At 41.9% G+C, this 18,717-nt stretch overlaps 1 protein-coding gene across 3 annotated transcripts in view; it reads right to left on the bottom strand.

The window, feature by feature from the left end:
- The window catches only part of BCOR (BCL6 corepressor), a 148,004-nt gene that overhangs the window by 4,320 nt on the left and 124,967 nt on the right, over positions 1 to 18,717 (bottom strand). For 2 of the 3 annotated variants that reach the window (XM_075853961.1, XM_075853960.1), the window contains exons 4-12: positions 15,510 to 18,239; positions 15,096 to 15,149; positions 12,616 to 12,781; positions 9,210 to 9,476; positions 8,624 to 8,911; positions 8,102 to 8,421; positions 5,931 to 6,161; positions 934 to 1,100; positions 572 to 717 (exon numbers count right to left, since the gene is read on the bottom strand). In XM_075853961.1, coding sequence (XP_075710076.1) covers positions 572 to 717; positions 934 to 1,100; positions 5,931 to 6,161; positions 8,102 to 8,421; positions 8,624 to 8,911; positions 9,210 to 9,476; positions 12,616 to 12,781; positions 15,096 to 15,149; positions 15,510 to 18,239 — 4,369 coding nt within the window. The remainder of the gene's footprint in view (positions 1 to 571; positions 718 to 933; positions 1,101 to 5,930; positions 6,162 to 8,101; positions 8,422 to 8,623; positions 8,912 to 9,209; positions 9,477 to 12,615; positions 12,782 to 15,095; positions 15,150 to 15,509; positions 18,240 to 18,717) is intronic. The other variant, XM_075853962.1, reaches the window with a different exon arrangement.

Here is an 18,717-nt window from a genome sequence, read left to right on the forward strand (position 1 = left end):
GAGTGCAGACGTTATATGGCAGCACGGGAGCTATTAAACCGGCGGGTTAAACCAGGATTCAATCCAGTTACTGGGATTTCTCATTATGTGACAGCTAAGATCATACTCTCGCTGCCTAATTTAGCTGTCTTTGGTACAGAAGAAGGAGGGGGAAGGAAACAGCCATCACATCTGTGTAGCAAGGCTGCCAATAACTGTACCGTGCTGTTTTATAGTGGTAAAATGCCCTTGATAAGAGAACTGTGTATGTATCTTCAGTCAAAATGATGATCGCTAACGGTTAATAAAATAAAAAAGTGTACACAATCGGCAATTCTAAGCTGCATTGTGTCTCCTACATATCCACGCACACATACAGGATATATTATTCTGCGATTATCTATATTCTATTCCATGGTCTTAATACAGTGGTCGAAATCTTGGCATTCATTCTGACAGCATCTGTATCTGTCCAAGAGCTTGCACGCGGTACAGCGATGCTGCAAAGGCAGTGGGGACCAGGTTTTCATATTGTACTGCACGCTACAACTTGGGTAGCCAAAAAAGTGTCATATGATAGAATGAAACTCACCAGTCAGGAAGGTTTCCATCATCTCGCTATGTGTCATTTTGGCAATTGTTCTCCCAGAGTACGTGGCTAATGTGGGATCAGCTCCATAGGATAGTAATAAGCGCACAATTTCTAAGTGATCGTTCTCTACTGCATCATGGATGGGCCTGAAAAAAAGACAAACAGCATGAACTGGCACATTATACTTCTAGCTGGATTCTTATTGGACAAGTGGTGTATGTGCAATGTAGGTGAGATGGGAACTTTGATCGCCTAGGTTGATGGCACTTTTGGTATATTCACCATACAGTAATTGATAGATCAAAGCACACAGGAATGTGAGAATAATTCCTCGCTCTGCAATCTTGCCGAAAGCTACCCACCTTGTACCATCCTGCGCACTGCAATTGACATCTGCCCCGTGCTCCAGAAGATGACGAACAATAGTCAGCCAGCCTCTGGCACAAGCCTCATGGATTGCACAGTAGCCCGCGTTGTCTCGGTGGTTAACATCACAGGACTTGCTTTCCAGGCAATAAAGGACGACTTCCTGCAGGAGAAGAAATAGGAGATGGTCAGCATGATTAAATGGCTGTCACAGTGCAAGTGTCAACACATGGCAACAAATACTGTGCACAATCTTTATTTAACAGACATTAAAAAAAAGGAAGAATCATTCATGGAGGAACTGAGCTTCATGAATGGAAGTCCGACATTATACCAGTTTGCTACTGCTCGGTACCTGAAGTCATTTAATATTCAGTTGACATTGTCTTAAGTTCACACAATGCTAATATAGTCATAATTAATGCAGAGCTATAAGCACTAGGTAGGACTTGAATTACTGCAAATTATAGCAATTTGTATCGATATGAAAGGTTACAGCACGATGTCAAGTTTAATCAATGCAGTAATCCTTAATGTCCTGAGATAATTGAAAGATGAGTTAAAAAGGCAAAAATGAAAGTTAAGGGATTTCTGGCTATGAAAAAAAAAAAAAAAACAGAGCCAGTCCATTAAAGGGAACCCGTCACGTGGTGCATGCTGCCCGATCTGAAGTCAGCATATTATAGAGCAAGAGGAGCTGAGCAGACGGAGACATAGGGTATATAACATGAGGATAACGTGTATATAGCTTTATAAATCCCTGCTCACTCGGACTAGGACCGCCCACTGGACTCTTAATCCCAGTGATTGACAGCTGTTTCTGTATGCACATTCATAAAAGGAAGGCTGTCAATCGATGGTTGAGACCGCCCACTGGACTCACAAACCCAGAATAAGCGGGGATTTATATCAATAAACTACAAGTTAAACTGAATATTTTCCCACAAGATATATAACAATCTGCTCAGCTCCTCATGCTCTATAATATGCTGCTTGCAGATCAGACAGCCTGTACCACGTGACAGGTTCCGTTTAACGTACTGGCACAGCTTTTGATAACCAGAAATCCCTTAACTTTAATTTTTGCCTTTTTACTCATCTTTTAATCATCTGTAACATACAGAGGACACCCTGCTGCAACGTAAAAATGCTGCAGTCAATAGTGACCGCATCACCTAAGTGGTTTTACAAAGGGAGGGGGCTTCCTCTGCAAGCCCATGGGCCCCCTGTCTAGATTACAGGCTGCCAAGGGGGTTGTCATGGCAGCCAGGGGCCCAACAAAAGGCCTCCGGTTTTGCCATGGATGTGAGCCTATTACACTAAGTTTAATTAGGAACGTTATACACAGTGCATTATTGAAAAATACTTGGCCCACAAAAAACAATCCTTCATACAGATACGTTGACTGAAAAATATTTTTTTTTTATGTCTTTCAGAATGCGGACAGGAGAAAAAGAAATCGCCGCATCCTTAGGGAGTTCTAACCTTTTGGAAACAGTGCTGAGCACTAAAACCGATGCCACGTTGTAATTTCCGTGTAGTGATTGAGTCTGAACTGAAATCTTGAGGACAAAGGGTGATAAAATGGCAGCAAAAAGTTACTTTTAAAGGCCAAGTTACAGTATAGCTTCCTCTTTGGAGCTAGCTATATGAAGTACATCTGAGATTGCTTATACTAATCCATAATAACCTTCTCTAGCTAGGCAGCACCACACCTCATTGAAGTGTCTGAACCCCCACCATTCCCGCCTGACCACAGATATCACCAATTTTATATCCGTTGTTTGACGGCAACCCACGTAGATACAGCGTGTAAAATGGCGCCTATAGATTGACACGGAGCGCAAGCAGGGGAATTTTGATATGTTATGCTCCGGTTACTAAATGAAGCGGGTGTATTAGGAAATGGCTATTTAGGAGATTCTCTATACACCGAGCGCTAACTGGAGCTGCACAAATAAGCAAAATAAACCATTCTGTATTCTGTGAACCAAGAAATGTACACAGCCTAACCAACCAAAATATTCCACTAACCTGTCCCTTAAGAAAGAAAAGTAACATATCTAAACTGCTCTATTGGCAGGAATAATAAACTCGTATAATGCAGTGTCTAATTTTATAAATAGTGATCCAGCCTGCCTATAGGAACACAATAGAAGAAACAGAGATCCACGTGCCGTTCTAGTTACACATCGACTGTTTCCAGCCAATTAAAAAAAAAAAAAAATGTTGTTTCACAGCAACCGGGGAGAAAGCAAGAAACAAAAAAACAGCAGCAGCTGCACGATTTGCATGCAAGGCAAACCAGCATCCAAGCTGCACGTAAAGCATATTGCCATTTCTCAGAAGACGTAGGATCCAGGAAGCCTGCTCTGCCGATCTATAAAGGTTAAGGAGACTGCTCAGAGACGCCGCGCATGTTGATTCACTGCCTGGCGTTCAAGCTTGTTATTAGTCAGCAGGCAGAGGGAGGGGTAAAGAATAGCTCCAGAGCATTTTATTCATTCTGATTCAAACCAAGCAGGGAGAGCGCACGCTAATCTGTGCTCTGGGCGCGCCTGACCCGAGGAGACGGTCGCTAGGATACAGCATGAAGCCTTTTCGTTTAGTTGGGGCTGCACATAATATACTAAAGTGAGACGCAGCAAGCTAATGAGATGCTCGTCCAAGTAAGGAAAAGATACCCACACGTCACGTGTCAGGATCAGGTACGGGCAACTGCGTGCTGCCGGCTCAGAGATCAGTTTTCTGACACGCAGCAGGCCAAGCAAGCATGCTTCAGTAACTCTACAACCTGTTCCAAATGGCATCAACTAGCATATAATGTTACGAGTCTGGCTGAAAATGCAGACGTACCAGAGAAAACCGCTCTGAACCAGGAAATAATATTATCAACTATGAAAACATAGTCCATTATGTTCGCACATTATGTTAGGTTGTTCACACAGTTTTGCTGTAGTTGCTGCAAAAGACGGAAGTGGAGACCAAAATAACGTAAAATGCCAAAGAAAATATATGTACACGTCATCCATACTATTAAACACATAGATTGAAATAGTTTTCAATCAAGAGAAAGAACTGTCTATGAGCACGTTAAGATATAGCCCAGCAGCAGTATCACTCCAGCAACATTTAACGGGTATTCCCAAAATCATAGATTATCCACAGGTTAGGTAATCATTTTATGATCGCTGGGTGTCCCACCGATCGTGAGAACGGGGGTCCCTCACTGCCGGATTATCTTCACTGCTCCACCGTAGTGAGGACATTGAATGGAGTGGTGGTGGCGAGAATGCGTGCTGCCGCTCTAATCAATGTCTATGGGAATGATGCTCGGCTGTTTTAGTCATTCTCATAGACCGTGAATGGAGTGTCAGGCACATGCTTGAGCACAACTCCATTCAAGCTGCTAAAGGCAGGGAAAGGATTTGGGGGTGCAGGGCACCCCTTCTCATGATTAGTGGAGGTCCCAGCTGTCGGACCCTCAGCGATCATAAAATTATCACCTATCCTTTGGATGGCTGATAATTTATGATTTTGGGACTACCCCTTTATTGGTATCAGATGTTGTGGAAGCAGTGGAATAACAAGCCAATGTGTGAGGATTATTCTATGTAACTGTACCCCCAAGCAAAATATATCGAAGGGCCCCCAACTATCATATGCCATTTACATGACTGGAATCTTGGCAGAGGGACTATTGGGTGCTTTCAGGCACCAGGCGCTATAGTTACACCTCTAGGTTGCAGCCATTGGGCTCTCCTGACGCGCTAACATGGCAAAAAACCGTCCAGGTGACCATAAAAATAACTGATGGCATCATTTATTTCTTACTCGATAACAAACGCGCCAAGTTCACGGAAACAAAGCGCTGTTGGCAAGGTTTGAATATACAGAATGGAAAAACTTGTAGAGGACATTAAGCGGTATCAAACGTAAACTAGAAAGAAAATAGCCGGGTGAGGATGTGCACCTAGTTTTACTTTCTTGTAACCTGAAAACAAGAGAACTTGAATAAAGCGGAACGGTAAAAGTCAACGCTATCTGGAAAGTATTCTTGGTAATAAAGAAAATGTCGACAACTGACACATTTCTCTGAAAACGAAAACCACTGCAGGGTTTCACAATTAGGTTTCAGGATGGGAAAGTGCAGAATCTGTTACAATAACAAATGTAAAATGACATCCTACATATCAAAGTGACTTCAGTATAAGAAGAGCATCTTATTATATTTCTAGATAAGAGTCAATAACTACACACAACTGGCAGTCATGTAACCTTTAAAAGTGACATCTTTGATTCTGTTCTGTTCCAAACAGCACGTAAAATGGTGAAAATTCAGAATGCGTCCCAGGAGGCATTCATCAGGTCTACTCCTACTATCGGATCAGACCGCCCTCCCCCCATTGCTCGGTTAGTAATGGGAAACAAGCAAACTAGGATCTGCCCCTCTGACCGTTCCCCAGAAGATTAAAGGGAAATTGAGCAGCATTTTGTCAGCTTGATTTTTTCCAAACGTTTCCAGAAAAACGTACAGGTAGGTGTTGGCTTTAGTCCACGTAAAGTGCCCTTTAGGTCGTGTATTTTCACCGCAGATCTCTCCCTTTGCAATGCATAGGGTTACCGACACATGTATCACATGCGGATTTCGCCACAGATTCATAGCGGACTTGATGCAAAATCTCTATAGACCTTCAGGTTGTTCCGGATCCAAGCTCTACTTTATAGAGGTACCACAGGCTACCATGCTCTTTGGATTTGGAAGGCTGGGTAATGTTTGCAGGCGGGCATCCACTAAGCTCATGGAGGTGTGCAAGGTCACTACGAAATGTATGACAACCTACCTTGACTACCATATTCGAAATGTAGAATATACCAGTCTTTCATACCAGTATTGCAACGCTAGCAGGAAATGCATGGCACATGAGTTGGATGGGCGTCATAAAGGCATATAAGATTTATAAAATCTGTCACTACTACAACAAGCACTTACTTCATATCCCAACCTTGCTGCTCTTTGCAAGAGAGTCTCCCCAGCATTTTTGTTGACAATGAGACGCCTCGCTTCAGGTGGCATTGGGCGACTAGGAGTAATGTCTTGAATATGGTTGAGCAGTGGCGACATCTGGGATGGAGTGTGCAATAAAGTCATCTGATCTGGCACTATATTAGGGGAATTATCTGGTGAAAACTCAATCTGTTTCCTAAATCCCTTTATGCTGACCTGTAAAAAAATAAATAAAAAAATATATATGTTTACAGACATTAGAGGAAACTCCGGTATGGGCGGTGAACATGACATCTGATTTAACATCCATTTTTGGCGGCACAGACTTACGTCAATAACCAAGTGGACAAGATTTCAAACTCTTAACTTAAGATGAGAATGATCTACTTATAGCGATCACATCATTATATCGATGTGGAGGCCATTACTAAGTCAGAGGCCACACACTTAAGAAAAATACAGATCCTGGAGAACCGGATCTGCCTATTACACATGGTAAATGACTTCTTAATTGCAATAATAACATCAGCAGAGTGATGTTCATAAAGTTGATCATATTATCTGTAGAAACTTTTTTTTGCAAAGTTGCAAAAACGCCCTCTCTGTAAATAAACACTGTGCGCAAAAACCATCACAGTGTGAGGTCAACACGTGTAATAAAGCACAAAGGGACATAACTAACGGGAAGAGAAAATGAGTGCAGAAGCCCAGCAGACATTATAATGTAACACAATGAATGACTTCTAGATGTCTATGGAGGAGCAGAAAATATTAGAAATCTATAAGCGGGTGACCTTTCAGTTGCACTGCAATGTAGTTAGCACAAAACCAGCTATTAATCCTTTCAGTTGTGAAATGCCGCCTGTCGCAAAAAAGAATACGTTGCGGAACTCTCAGGAATAATTTTCCAGGTGTGCCATTTAAGGCAATTAAAGACGAAAGAAAATAAAATATAGTGGCTAGTACCCAGTATGCATATCGCCAGTCTTGAAATATTTGGGACAACAAGCTTTAAAAGGGTTTTCCCATCAGGGACATTTATGACATATTCACAGGATATGCCATAAATGTCAGATAGATGCAGGTCCCCCCTCTGGGACCCGCACTTATCTCTAGAACGGGGCCCCCTAAACGCCGTTCTACTTTTCTATGTTCCCACTGACACTTGTGATTTCCGACCACGTAAGAAGAAAACAGCCTAGCTCGCTGTTTTTTTTACTACATTTTTATTTTCTTCCGACTTTAATTGCCTTAAATGGTACGCCTGGAGAATTATTCCTGAGAGGTTGCGGAGGACACTGTTTTCTTCTTACATGGTCGGAAAATCGCAAGTGTCAGTGGGAGCAGACCGGTAGAACGGGATTTAGGGGGCCCCGTTCTAGAGATAGGTGCGGGTCCCAGAGGTGGGACCCACATCTATCTGACATTTATGGCATATCCTGTGGATATGTCATAAATGTCCCTGATGGGAAAACCCCTTTAGAAAGGGAACTAGAGAGGAAATAGATTTATAAATACGAATACTTTATAATGACAATTTCATTCACAAAATCTTTATTTTGTGATGATGATGATGATACCTTGCAGTCTTCTACTCATGGCACCAGTATACCGACCAACAGTGCAAGGCAAGTATACTGGCAAGCAGCCCAAATATTAGTATAGGGCCAATTCAATTAAATTCAAAACCTGTTACTATCGACTACTGGTACATTACACTGCACTACAGGTTCTTGCGTACGGTCTCTTTTAAAGGCGGGCTGTGCTGCGGACTGTAGTTCTTTTTTTCCTGGAACACTGCAAGTGTAAGGGATATCCTTATTTCAGCATATCTTGCCTGAGAATCTAGTACTTGCTTATGCTCTGAGTGGGTTCTACAAGTCTTCACGGGCCTTGAAGACGTGTATAGTGAAGTAGCCTTATGGAAGCCAATGAAACGTCAAATGGCGTTTTCCAGGGGGCACCAATTATGCAAATATTTGTAGAAAAGCAGGCGGTCAACCATTACTTCTGTGCTTGAGAAACACTATTACATGTTACACGAGTGAAAAATATTCCTATATCACAATTCATTGTTCATGTGAATGGCAAAAACGCCAATTCATATAAATCTGCCTACCTAAGGAGACGAAAGAAAAAAAAAAAAGGCCAAGTACCTTTTCATCTGCGCTTCCATTATCCACGCTGTCATCCCTGGCTAGAAATCTTTTCCGCTTTCTCTCTAGCGGAGTCATGTGCTTTGTCTTGAATTGCCGTTTTCCAGAGGGCTTCTCGAACTCTGTGTAATCCTCAGGCAATGACGCAGCTTGGAGACTTCCCTCTTCATCTGTACATGGCACGTACGCCTTGCGGCCATCTCTAATCTTCTGCTGCTTGGCTGCTAACCTAGAGGCTGGGGTCGGGTTTGTCGGACTCTGCCGTTTGCTGCTTGGGCAGCCGAGTGGAAAGCTTTTCGTATGCTTAGACACAGGGATGTCTGAGAATAAGAAAGAAGGGGAGAAAATTCAAGATGTTAAATGCTTCACAGCTGGAGCACAGAAATGAATATGGATTTTCACTGAATAAGCCTTCGTAACCCTGCCATTCCCATCATATTAATAATTAAACCGCAATTATCTCCCTTCTAAGGCATAAATAAATATATATCGAGTCTGCGTTCCCGACAGGCAACACTGTACCTCCATTAAGATCCTCCAAGTCACTAGTGCTTTTTACTTCGGGTTTAGCTTTAAATGGCTTTTCCTCCACATTTCTGTGCTTGTTTTCGGCATCTGTGATCTCGCGACTTTCTGGAGCCTCCTTTCTGCCCAGCTGTCCTAGCTCCCTAAGGTGCTGTAAGTGCCTTTGTTTTTTGGGGTGCAATCCTGTGAGTTCAATACACACTTTCAGGTTTGTGACCTCATTGCAGTGGGACTCATCAAGGGATTTTTTAGAAAGTTCTGGCACTTCCCTTTCTGGCCAGTCATCTGTAAAAACAAAACCATACATTAGCTTTCTGCTTTAAATGAATTCTCCAAAATTAGATAAAAAAAATTTATGAACTGAACATTTATTTTTATTTATTTTTTTAAACATCCACAAAGAACAATAGCATCAACCAATTCTAATAAAGCCCAAGGTAAGAAAAAAATAAAAGGGAAGTGGTATCCCATGTCCGTTATGTATTCAGATACAGGTTACAAAATCTCGCTGTGCCTCCAGCTTCTGTATTTTTGAACCCAACGGGCATCAGCGTCTGTTATGGCACCAAGGCAGTCTACTTACCAGTCTTTTTCCTTTTCACCCTTGCATCTTCCTGTGCGGCTTCGTCACAGGTTATATGTTGGTCGTGATCATTGTGAAAGGGCTCACAAGGTTGTTTCCGTTTAAAGCCCACACATTGTCCTTGCAGGCTTATATCGATTGTGAGCTCTGGTTTCTGATTCGCTGCATCACAAAAAATGAGTTTCTCTAAATGACTATCTTCACTAAGGACTGTCCTTATATGATGCGATATATCAGTCAGATTTCCACCAGAGGTCTTCAGATCACCTGTAAGGAAAAAGAGAAAGGATTAGACAATATTCCCATTAAATCCAGCAAACTCAGCTTGATCAAAACGAGGTTGAATATTAATACTGCTTTCACTTTACAATTGACCAAAAGTAATTAAGGCTGGGGTCACAACTGCGTCGGTTATTCTGCTCCGTCAGAGGAGCAGAACAAGGAAATACCGGAAACAAGTCACGGACACCACCAGCGGTTGATGGAACCCATTGACTTTAATAGGTTCTGACGGCTTTCCGTTGGGATGACCGTGGTTTTAGCGCAGAATTCTGCTCTATTGTCTCCGGTAATCTCGTCCGGATCTGCGACGTAGGCCCCTATTGGAGCCTCCAACGCAGAGGCAAAGGAGGCCTAAAAGGAATGGATCATCAAAAAATTACTTATTATTTATAGCAGATTTTTATTATACACATTTTTTTTTTATACACATGTCTTTTTTATGTATTATTTTATCTGTCAATGGACTTCCATTCATTTTAGCTGCCATAAAATGAACACAACCTGCTGTATTGACTGCACAGGAAGGAAGTGTGTCCCCAATATGGCCACCCCCAGAGAAGGTTTTACAAATACAAAAAAAATAGCTACAAAAACGTAAAAAAATGCTCAAAATCATTATTTATCGTTTAAATACCAAATCTCATCAATACAACTAAAATGAAATACATGACATATTCCTTTAAAATGACCATTCCCTCATGTTTTCCTGTTAGTCAGTTATTCTTTAAGCTACAAATTTCCACACTAAAAGGAAATAAAATTCTCCTTCAAGGCTCAAAACGCGTAATGTTACGTGCTTATAAGGTCTGCATGAATAAAGTGATGCGCACAAAGCCTGAATCTGTTTTGTAGAAGACAGATCTGTTTTTGCGAGAGAGAACGCAGAAATGAGATCACAAACTCCTCTGCAACTAAGTCATTCACTGGCATTTCAGGATTTCAAATTTGCCTGTTGCTTCATTATCTTTAAGTAGCGAGCGCTCACGTGACTCGCACAGATGTGGTGCTTGCACGCCGGTTGCTTAGATCATTCGATCATTTGATCTGAGAACAATCATATATGACTCACCGCAGTACATGCATCCCATAATCTCTCATTCGTAGGGAGAAGCGGCTCCACAAAAAAAAACAAATCACCATAGCAACATTTAGTAGTCTCCTGGGCAACGAGGACAGGTTCACTGCCACTCATGCAAGGTCCCCCGATTCCCAAACTGGATAAAAGAATGTGAAACCACTTAAAGGACAATGACCCAGAGTAATTTTTTTCTCTGTTTGGGCAGCTGGAGGACTTGTGCCATTAGCACAGCAGGACAGAAACACAATATTAACTGAATTCAATTAGAATAATGGGCGACAGGAACCACAGCAATGGTAAAGAAAAGATTTGAGGAGACTGCAAAATAAAGTAGGACTGCGTATTACGACAGCGAGGGAACAGGCCCGGTTTGTCTATCTACATCGGAGAGAAAAAATAAACAAAAACACCCGAAACGATAACCAAGTAAAGAGATTGCTGTTTTTGTGTGTTTTTTCAGTCTGGATCGGGAAACTTCCCAACTACTCACTTTTGAATTGGAGACCAGATGTGCTAAGCCCCGCCCTCCGATATTCTTCTTCTAAATGGATCGGGTTCTGAAGAGCTTGACCTTTAATTTTTCTCTAGATTTTTACAAACATGATCAAAGACTATCTTTCTATTTGTTTTCTTTCCTTGCATTGCTAGCTTTAGTCTGCCTTTAAGGACAGCTCATTATACTGTATATCTGCTGCCTTTACCAATAGTATAAAGTTAACTATGACTTGAAAATATTGGTATGAACCGTCATATCTTATTACGATCCTTCTTAATAAAAAAAATTTTGGGGGGATTATTGTAGACCGTGTCAGAAAAGGGTTAAAAGCTAGTGAAAAGAAACGACTTGAAAGCAGAGGTTTCACACCGCAGAGCTGTGAGGCTGTAATGGAACAGAAAATATTCTCTACCCGCTGTAGTCGCCAGCGCAGGTTGCGATGATTTCAGCTGCAATAGCAGCGCAGCACACAGACTTCTGAACAGGGCACGCAGTGGGGATTTACAAAGCCCTGCGATCCAGACTCGAGTGGCAATTAACGCAGATGGAGCTCCAATACCCATTAACCAGGCATTGTACAGTAACCCTAACCCCTATTGTGTCACTAATGTGATGTGCAGCATTAAGAGACACAGAGGAAATTGTGCAGACATGGCGGAGCAATAGGGATGATAATCAGGTTTATATCCGTGCTTATACTAGGCCATTTTATAGAAGCATTACGTCAGACTCTATACGTTGACTGCCATGTATATATATATGTCAGGATCAAGGTCTAGTGCAGGTCAAGGGTCAGTGTCCCTCTCAGCATGACTGGAGCTAGTTAGCCACCATCTCCTGACCCCGTTTACTTCTTCTGTATCATTATCGCCTGCTGTGGTCATCTTGGGACCACACACTCTGCGATCTCAGGCTGTCTGCCAGCACTAGTAACAACATCTGGATCCCGTTATCATTTTCAGAACTGTTGGATTTTTGCGGTCTTGTGGAAAATCTGCCACTGTTACAGCTCTCCCGATGTAAACGATTCCCTGAAAATACCGCTGTAATAAAGGTTTTGTTTTCTTCCATTTAAATGGTAGCCGGCACCAGACGGAATATAGCTGCAGCCCAAGTCTTGATCATTTTAGGCAACTGCAGACCATAGCTAAACTTGGTCTCTTCACCGAGTAGATTTATATTCCAAATCCACATTATATCGTGATAAACACTGGAAATATATCTATAAACCAACTCCCAGCATTTACAGTAAGCGAACAGCAGGACAAAGCTAACCAGAGTGGATTATATGAGGCTTTAGTGAACAGTACTACGGTCTTAAAGAAAAACCACAAGACACTGACGTCTGGTGACTGGCACGATGCCCATACTCTCGATATCACCTAATCCTTTTGCTCCAGTATCTTTATTGTACCAGTGCCTGGAAAACGTCGAAGCTAATGAAACACACAATGCATTTCAGCCTAGCGCCTAATATCTCAATGGCCACAGACTACGGCATGAGGCCTAGCGCTAACATTTTCTGACCAGCTTCACCCTGATTTCCTCACCTTCACTCTGGCTGATGAAAGAATCGCCCAAGGCTGCTGGTTTAAGATTTTCTGTGGAAAGCTTCACGTCGGACTTACTGAGTTTGCAAGTCTCCAAGTCTTTGGTAGGTGTGTGGTGGTTTTCCCTTTTCTTCATTTCAAGTTCCGAGAAACGCATCATAGCACGCTAAAAAGAAAGGCGTAATGAACAAAACATTCAGCTGCAATACATTTTCAATTACGAAAATAAACCTATATAAATACGGATATGCACAAATCAACAACTCTGCAAGAATGAAGCCACATGGTCATTTTTACAGAAGCCGTAGCTATTATAAATAAGTTGGTCTCCAAAGGTGAAGGATAAAAAAAAAATTGATGTAGGTGAATGTCTGTGAAGTATTGTATTCAGTTGTTTATTGCAAACAACATGGATGCAAATCGGTCATAGGTGTAACAGTATAATTAAAGGGGTTTTCCAGTCCTAGGAAATTGATGGCCTATCCTTAGGATAAGCCATCAATACCGGATTAGTGGGGATCAGCTGTTTTAAATGGGCCGCAGCGTTGCTTCCTCTTCATTTCATCCTGCTTGTACAGTGAATCGCCGACACACTACTAGTGGCAGTTCCGAGTATTGCAGGCTTCTCCCATTCATGTGAATGGGAGAAGGCGAAATACTGTGAACCACCGCCACAAGTGTGTCCGTCATTTAGAGTACGGGCAGTAAAGGAAATGAAGGGGAAGCAACGCTGCGGCCAATTTAAAACAGCTGATCGGCTGGCCAGGAGTGGGACCCCCACTAATCAGGTATTGATGGACTAGCTTGGGGATAGACCATCAATTTCCTCGGACTGGAAAACCCCTTTAACTATTAAAATTAAAGTTACAACCTAACCTTCATAACACGAAAGACAATTTTCTGCTGTCGTAACCTCACAGACCATTGTTCATACATGATATACAGTAGGTGATATTGGCCATAGATGCTTTGGTACAATTACCAGTGCACGGCAGAAACAGACGTCCCCCACTCTGGTATTCCTGAATAGTTAGGCAAATTTTACATTCAGGAATCAAGGGAAGCTGGGTGATAAACCCTGTGGGAGATGTAAAGACGGCCAGAAGGACTGTCACTAATCTTTCCCAGAAATAGATCTAATAAAAATCCGAATGAATAATAGGAGGACAACTCAAGAGCTGATATTTACTGGTGATTTTTTTTTTATCTTATCTTTTATTAGATTTTATACATTGAAGAGTTACAACAAATCCTGGCTTTAAATTTTCAAACAAGCCATTTGATGAGGTGTAGTCTCCTTTAAAAGAGGACAGCGGATATGAATTTGTGATGTGACTCTTGACATTGGAGAATTAATACTGCAGTCAGTTCCAATGCTCTGCCCGGTCACTCTCTGGAAATTATTCATGAAAAGCACACTTCTGCCCTTCTCACTTCATGCTGCCAGGCGCGCCGCAAAAAAGGAGGGGCTCAACATTAACCGTTCGCAGACACAGTGGAGCAGGAACACGAGCCATCAGAGAAATGATTTGCGGGGAAAGCAATTCCAACGACTGCAGATGTTCGATATTAGCCAGTATGGGCATAATCTCTAGACTATGTGCATAGATTTCAGGAGGATGGTCCTCGGACGATGTTCCACTGACCTTTACATGTAAAAAGATTGTAAATAACATGTTGATCTCCCTTTTATAGAGGTAGATCGGTCACTAGCCCCAAGATCAGGAGGCCCCAGTGGTGCTGGAACACGTCACTCTAAAAAATAGGAGAATAAACTTGCTCCATATGTAAAAAAAAAAAAAAAAAAAAAAAAGTTTGCTACATTTTTACGCCACTTTTTTTACATTCCCCGACACCAGGAATACCAGTGTGGGAAGAGTACGACAGCACGTAGATGTCATGAATGGTCTCATGCCACATATATCCAAAAATGTTTTCTACATTGTGACATTGAGACAACTGTCCCGTTAAAGTGATCTTTACATTGGAGGAGGGCATGTTTAGCAGAGCGCTATTAATACAACTTGCATTGCTGAAAAAGCCTCTGGCAGCGCCACTTCTAAAGACGGCCTGCTGGCATCCTTACGTGTCCATCCATAAATTAACAAGACATTAATGACACCACAAGTCTTCATGACCCGCTGACCTCTTTTGTACAAGACGCAACTTGATAGAGCAGCTCTTTAAAATGCATAAGCATGCGACATTGATCGTACAATACAACAGTAAATTAAACAAATGCGTCTGCCGCCGTCCCTCCTAATAATGAGCAAACTCATATTGTTCACGAGGTTAAGTGTGTGTGAATTACAGGTAAAAAAGGGAACATATTCCGATGCTTTGCTACATGCAAGGTAAACGTCACATTAGCAAACATACATTTACAGCGGGATGTCAGACACAAAAACCATGGCCTGTCACATACTTGGCAATGAAGAAAATAATGCAGTAGTCTAATAATAAAAACTTTAAGGACTGACCTCACAGTAAGCAGCGGGTGGACTTAAAATACTGTCCTCTTGTATGCCTTCCATCTAAGTAATTAAAATGGGCACTTAATACATTATCTGGATAATCATCCAATACATTTTGACATGAACAATGTAACACTATTGGCTCATATTTACCTATTTGCTACAATAAAATAGCATAACACTATACTTTATATAGAAATTTTCCGTGACCTTACTAGTCATTTCATTACATAAACATCAGTAGAATTATTTCACATTTACAGTTAGGAAATAGTTTATTATTCACAGATATTAAGTTACAAGGGTTGGGGTTGTGCATGCACCAAATGGCTACGCGTTTCTCTATTTCATGTCTGTCCATTGAAAAATATACTGCTTAATATACTATATAAACCGGTAGAAAAATTCGGAGCAACTCACCTGCAACGCTCTCTGCTCCCGACTTAATTGGCTTGAATCTGCATATAATTCGGTTGTCACGCACTTAAACTGGTCCCCCACGTAGCCGGAAGAGTTTGCTATCCTTTTAGTTAATTTTGAAGATTTGGTTTTCACAAGTTTCCCATTTATATTTTCAAATTCATCTGAACTGTCTCTCATCATACCCTCAGCTATTTCCGGGTCAGAATGCCCATTTGCCATAACAAAGGGCTGCGTTTTTTCCTGTAGTTGGCCATAAAATCCAGCGGGTACATCTTGATTGCGATTAGAAATCAGGAATTGAGCACCCAGCTCTGTGGCAGGGATATCCATGGGTTGGTTTCCAGAAAAGTTTTCCTCTCTGGTCTGGTAAATGGGTGAATTCTGAGAATGTTTGGGAACGTAAAATGAATCATGAAAATCATTTTTTCTTGTATGCTCGTCTCTAGATATTATAAAATCCCTGCTCTGTGTTCCTTGATCCGGTTTTTGCAGATCCGTCATTACATGTTTTTCAGGTACAAAACCATTCATGACAAAGTTAGAATCGCATTTTGTATCCCTTTCTCCATTGGAACAAAACATCTCTGTCTTAGAAGAATATTTGTTTGTTATTGCAGAGGACAGTTGGGCCTTCAAGATCTTATCGGAGGCTTCCAAATTAAGTTTTGGCGTTGAATCAGAAATATCCAACAGTCTCCTCCCAAGAGGTTCCTCATACCTTGGCCTTTCATGTGATCTAGACCTTCTCTCTAACTTGTCATCTTTGCTTATTTCCATTGCAGAAGGTGGTAGTAAGATTGGATGCACCATACCCAGGGTCTCTTGATAGGCCATGTAATCTCTGTTAGTTGGCATACTGTAAGACATCCCAGGCTTTGGGGCCATTGGACCAGGAAAAAGGCTTCCATTGGGCAATAAAACAGGGTGAGGATAAACAGGAGCTTTTCCGTGTAAATGTAAATGAGATAATGCAAGGCTTTCAGAGACTTGATATGGTATAAAACTGCTCGGATAAGCCAAGGGTGTGGAGCAGAAAGACTCATTTTGAGGCAAGAACATAGGTGCGGGTGGCAACCCACTCTCGCTCACTTTTATGGTTGATTCCATTGTGGAAGGTTTTGCTACTTTACTGCTTTTACTAAATGAACTAGCAGGTGGAAGTTGTTTTTGCATGACAGACTTACTGTTGTCTTCAGGACTTTTAATATCCCCATTGGCGTTTGGCGCCGGTGAAGCAGACGCTGGACGTCCTACACTAGAGATGCATCCAGAATGGCTAGTAATTACTACTTCAGAGCTGCCCATGCGAGGACATGAAGAACTCCTCTGTTGTGGCATAACCCTGTCCAATGCTTTGTTTTTAAGTGGCATGATGATGCCACTCATGTCTTCAGTACTGTTCATACCAGGTACTACCCATGATGAAGAAGCAGTACTAATTATTTCAGGTCTGAAGAGAGAACTGCCGCCAGCAGGAGATATGGCTTCTTTCTGAATGTCCCTGGTGCATATTCCTATGGGATTTCCCGAACGTCCTGAAAGCAACATTGCCGACATTTCAGCATCACTAAGCTTTGATGATAAATCAAGTGGTTTTTCGGTCCCTTCTTTGTGAGGTGTTTGCTTTTCTAACAAGCAAGGAGACCTGTTGTCCTTTCTTTCTTTTGTGTACCTTTTGGAGGGTGCTTGCATCTGTGCATTTTCTCCATCGAGGATTTTGCTCGTTTTGCTGCTAGATGTCCTTAAAGGTGTGAGGTCACTGTTCATAGTAGTGTGTGGTTTTGTGTGGGCAACAGATGTTGGCGGCGTTGAGATTTTGACAAATGATTGATAATCAGCATAGCTGTCTCCAACTGGTTGAGCGGAGTGATGATGCCTCGGAGATGGTCTTTGAGCAGGTGCCATCAACAGAGAGGCTTCAGGTGACATACTGCTAGTCACAGACTTTGTGCACGGAATCCTGGGCTGTTTATTTGTTTGCAGATGAGAATATGCATGAGGATCAACAGTGGATCCTGGATTAATCCCCATTTTCCATGGTAAATTCTTTTCTAAACAATGAACAGTAGTGTTTATGGCAGGAGGCGCTGATGGTGCAGGGATCCTCATAGGTGGCGCCAGGGATGATGGAATGTGGGATGTTACATAAGGGGACGGTGGAAGATATACAAAGCGTTCACCATTTGGGCAAATAGGTGAGTAGGTCAAATGCTGAGGCAAACTGTAAGCCGACTGCTGAGGTAGAAACGCCTTATACATGTTTAAAGAATACTTATTTGGTGAATCAATGAATGGATACATAGCTGGTGAAGCACTATCCATATAGGTGTGCAGCCAAGGAATCCTTAAATAACTCGCACCATTAACGCCAAGTGGATTCTGTTTGTCATTTACTGTTCTGTCCAAAACCAGTGATTCACTTGTAGGTGTCTTTTGCATTCCTGGGTTTTTAAACAAGGCGTTAAAACCATTGGGCTGTTTTCCAGTCATCTGGACAGTGTCCATCGTTTCAGAATTTGGCTTGAACTGAAGTTCAGGATTTCGGTCAGGTGCATATCCAAGCCCTGGTATTGAATTGGATGGTTCTCTACCTTTTTCTGTGCCAAGGCCACATAGACTAGAGTAGACCATACCTCCTGGGACTCTCAAACCTTCCTGCATCAGACCTGTGCGGTCCATGCCAAGAGCGGTTAGGCTGTCCATTCGATGCACAGCTGCTGCATCCACCTGAGCAAGACAAAAATAAATGTAGAAAAGGGGTCAAAATTCTAAATATACGGGGAAATTAAATTATAAACAAATTTTGCAAAACTTTATATGCTGAAAAATGTCAGGTAAGAGGATCAAGGCGCTTGTTAACACCTTACAAGATACTGATGTGTCCAACTGGATTTGGGCGTGACCCTGAAAAATGTCAACTTTGTTTCCGGTTCTCCTTTTGCGTTTGACATAACGGACCTTTTTAACTAAACAGACTCAATTCAATACATAGACGATAATGCCATGTTCGTACACAATATTACACCACTCTCAAAGAGAACAGAGTGCACTGCAAAGAGCAACTAAGAACTATACACCCGTCATTCTACACAGAACTAAATTACATTATATAGGACGGGAACATGTTGCCTTGAATGCACTAACTGGTCAATAAATCAAATTGCTTGTCAAATCTGAAACGCTGAATGAAAAATGTAGTCTTCAC

Source organism: Rhinoderma darwinii, chromosome 2, assembly GCF_050947455.1.
Source record: "Rhinoderma darwinii isolate aRhiDar2 chromosome 2, aRhiDar2.hap1, whole genome shotgun sequence".
NCBI classification, from domain to species: domain Eukaryota; kingdom Metazoa; phylum Chordata; class Amphibia; order Anura; family Rhinodermatidae; genus Rhinoderma; species Rhinoderma darwinii.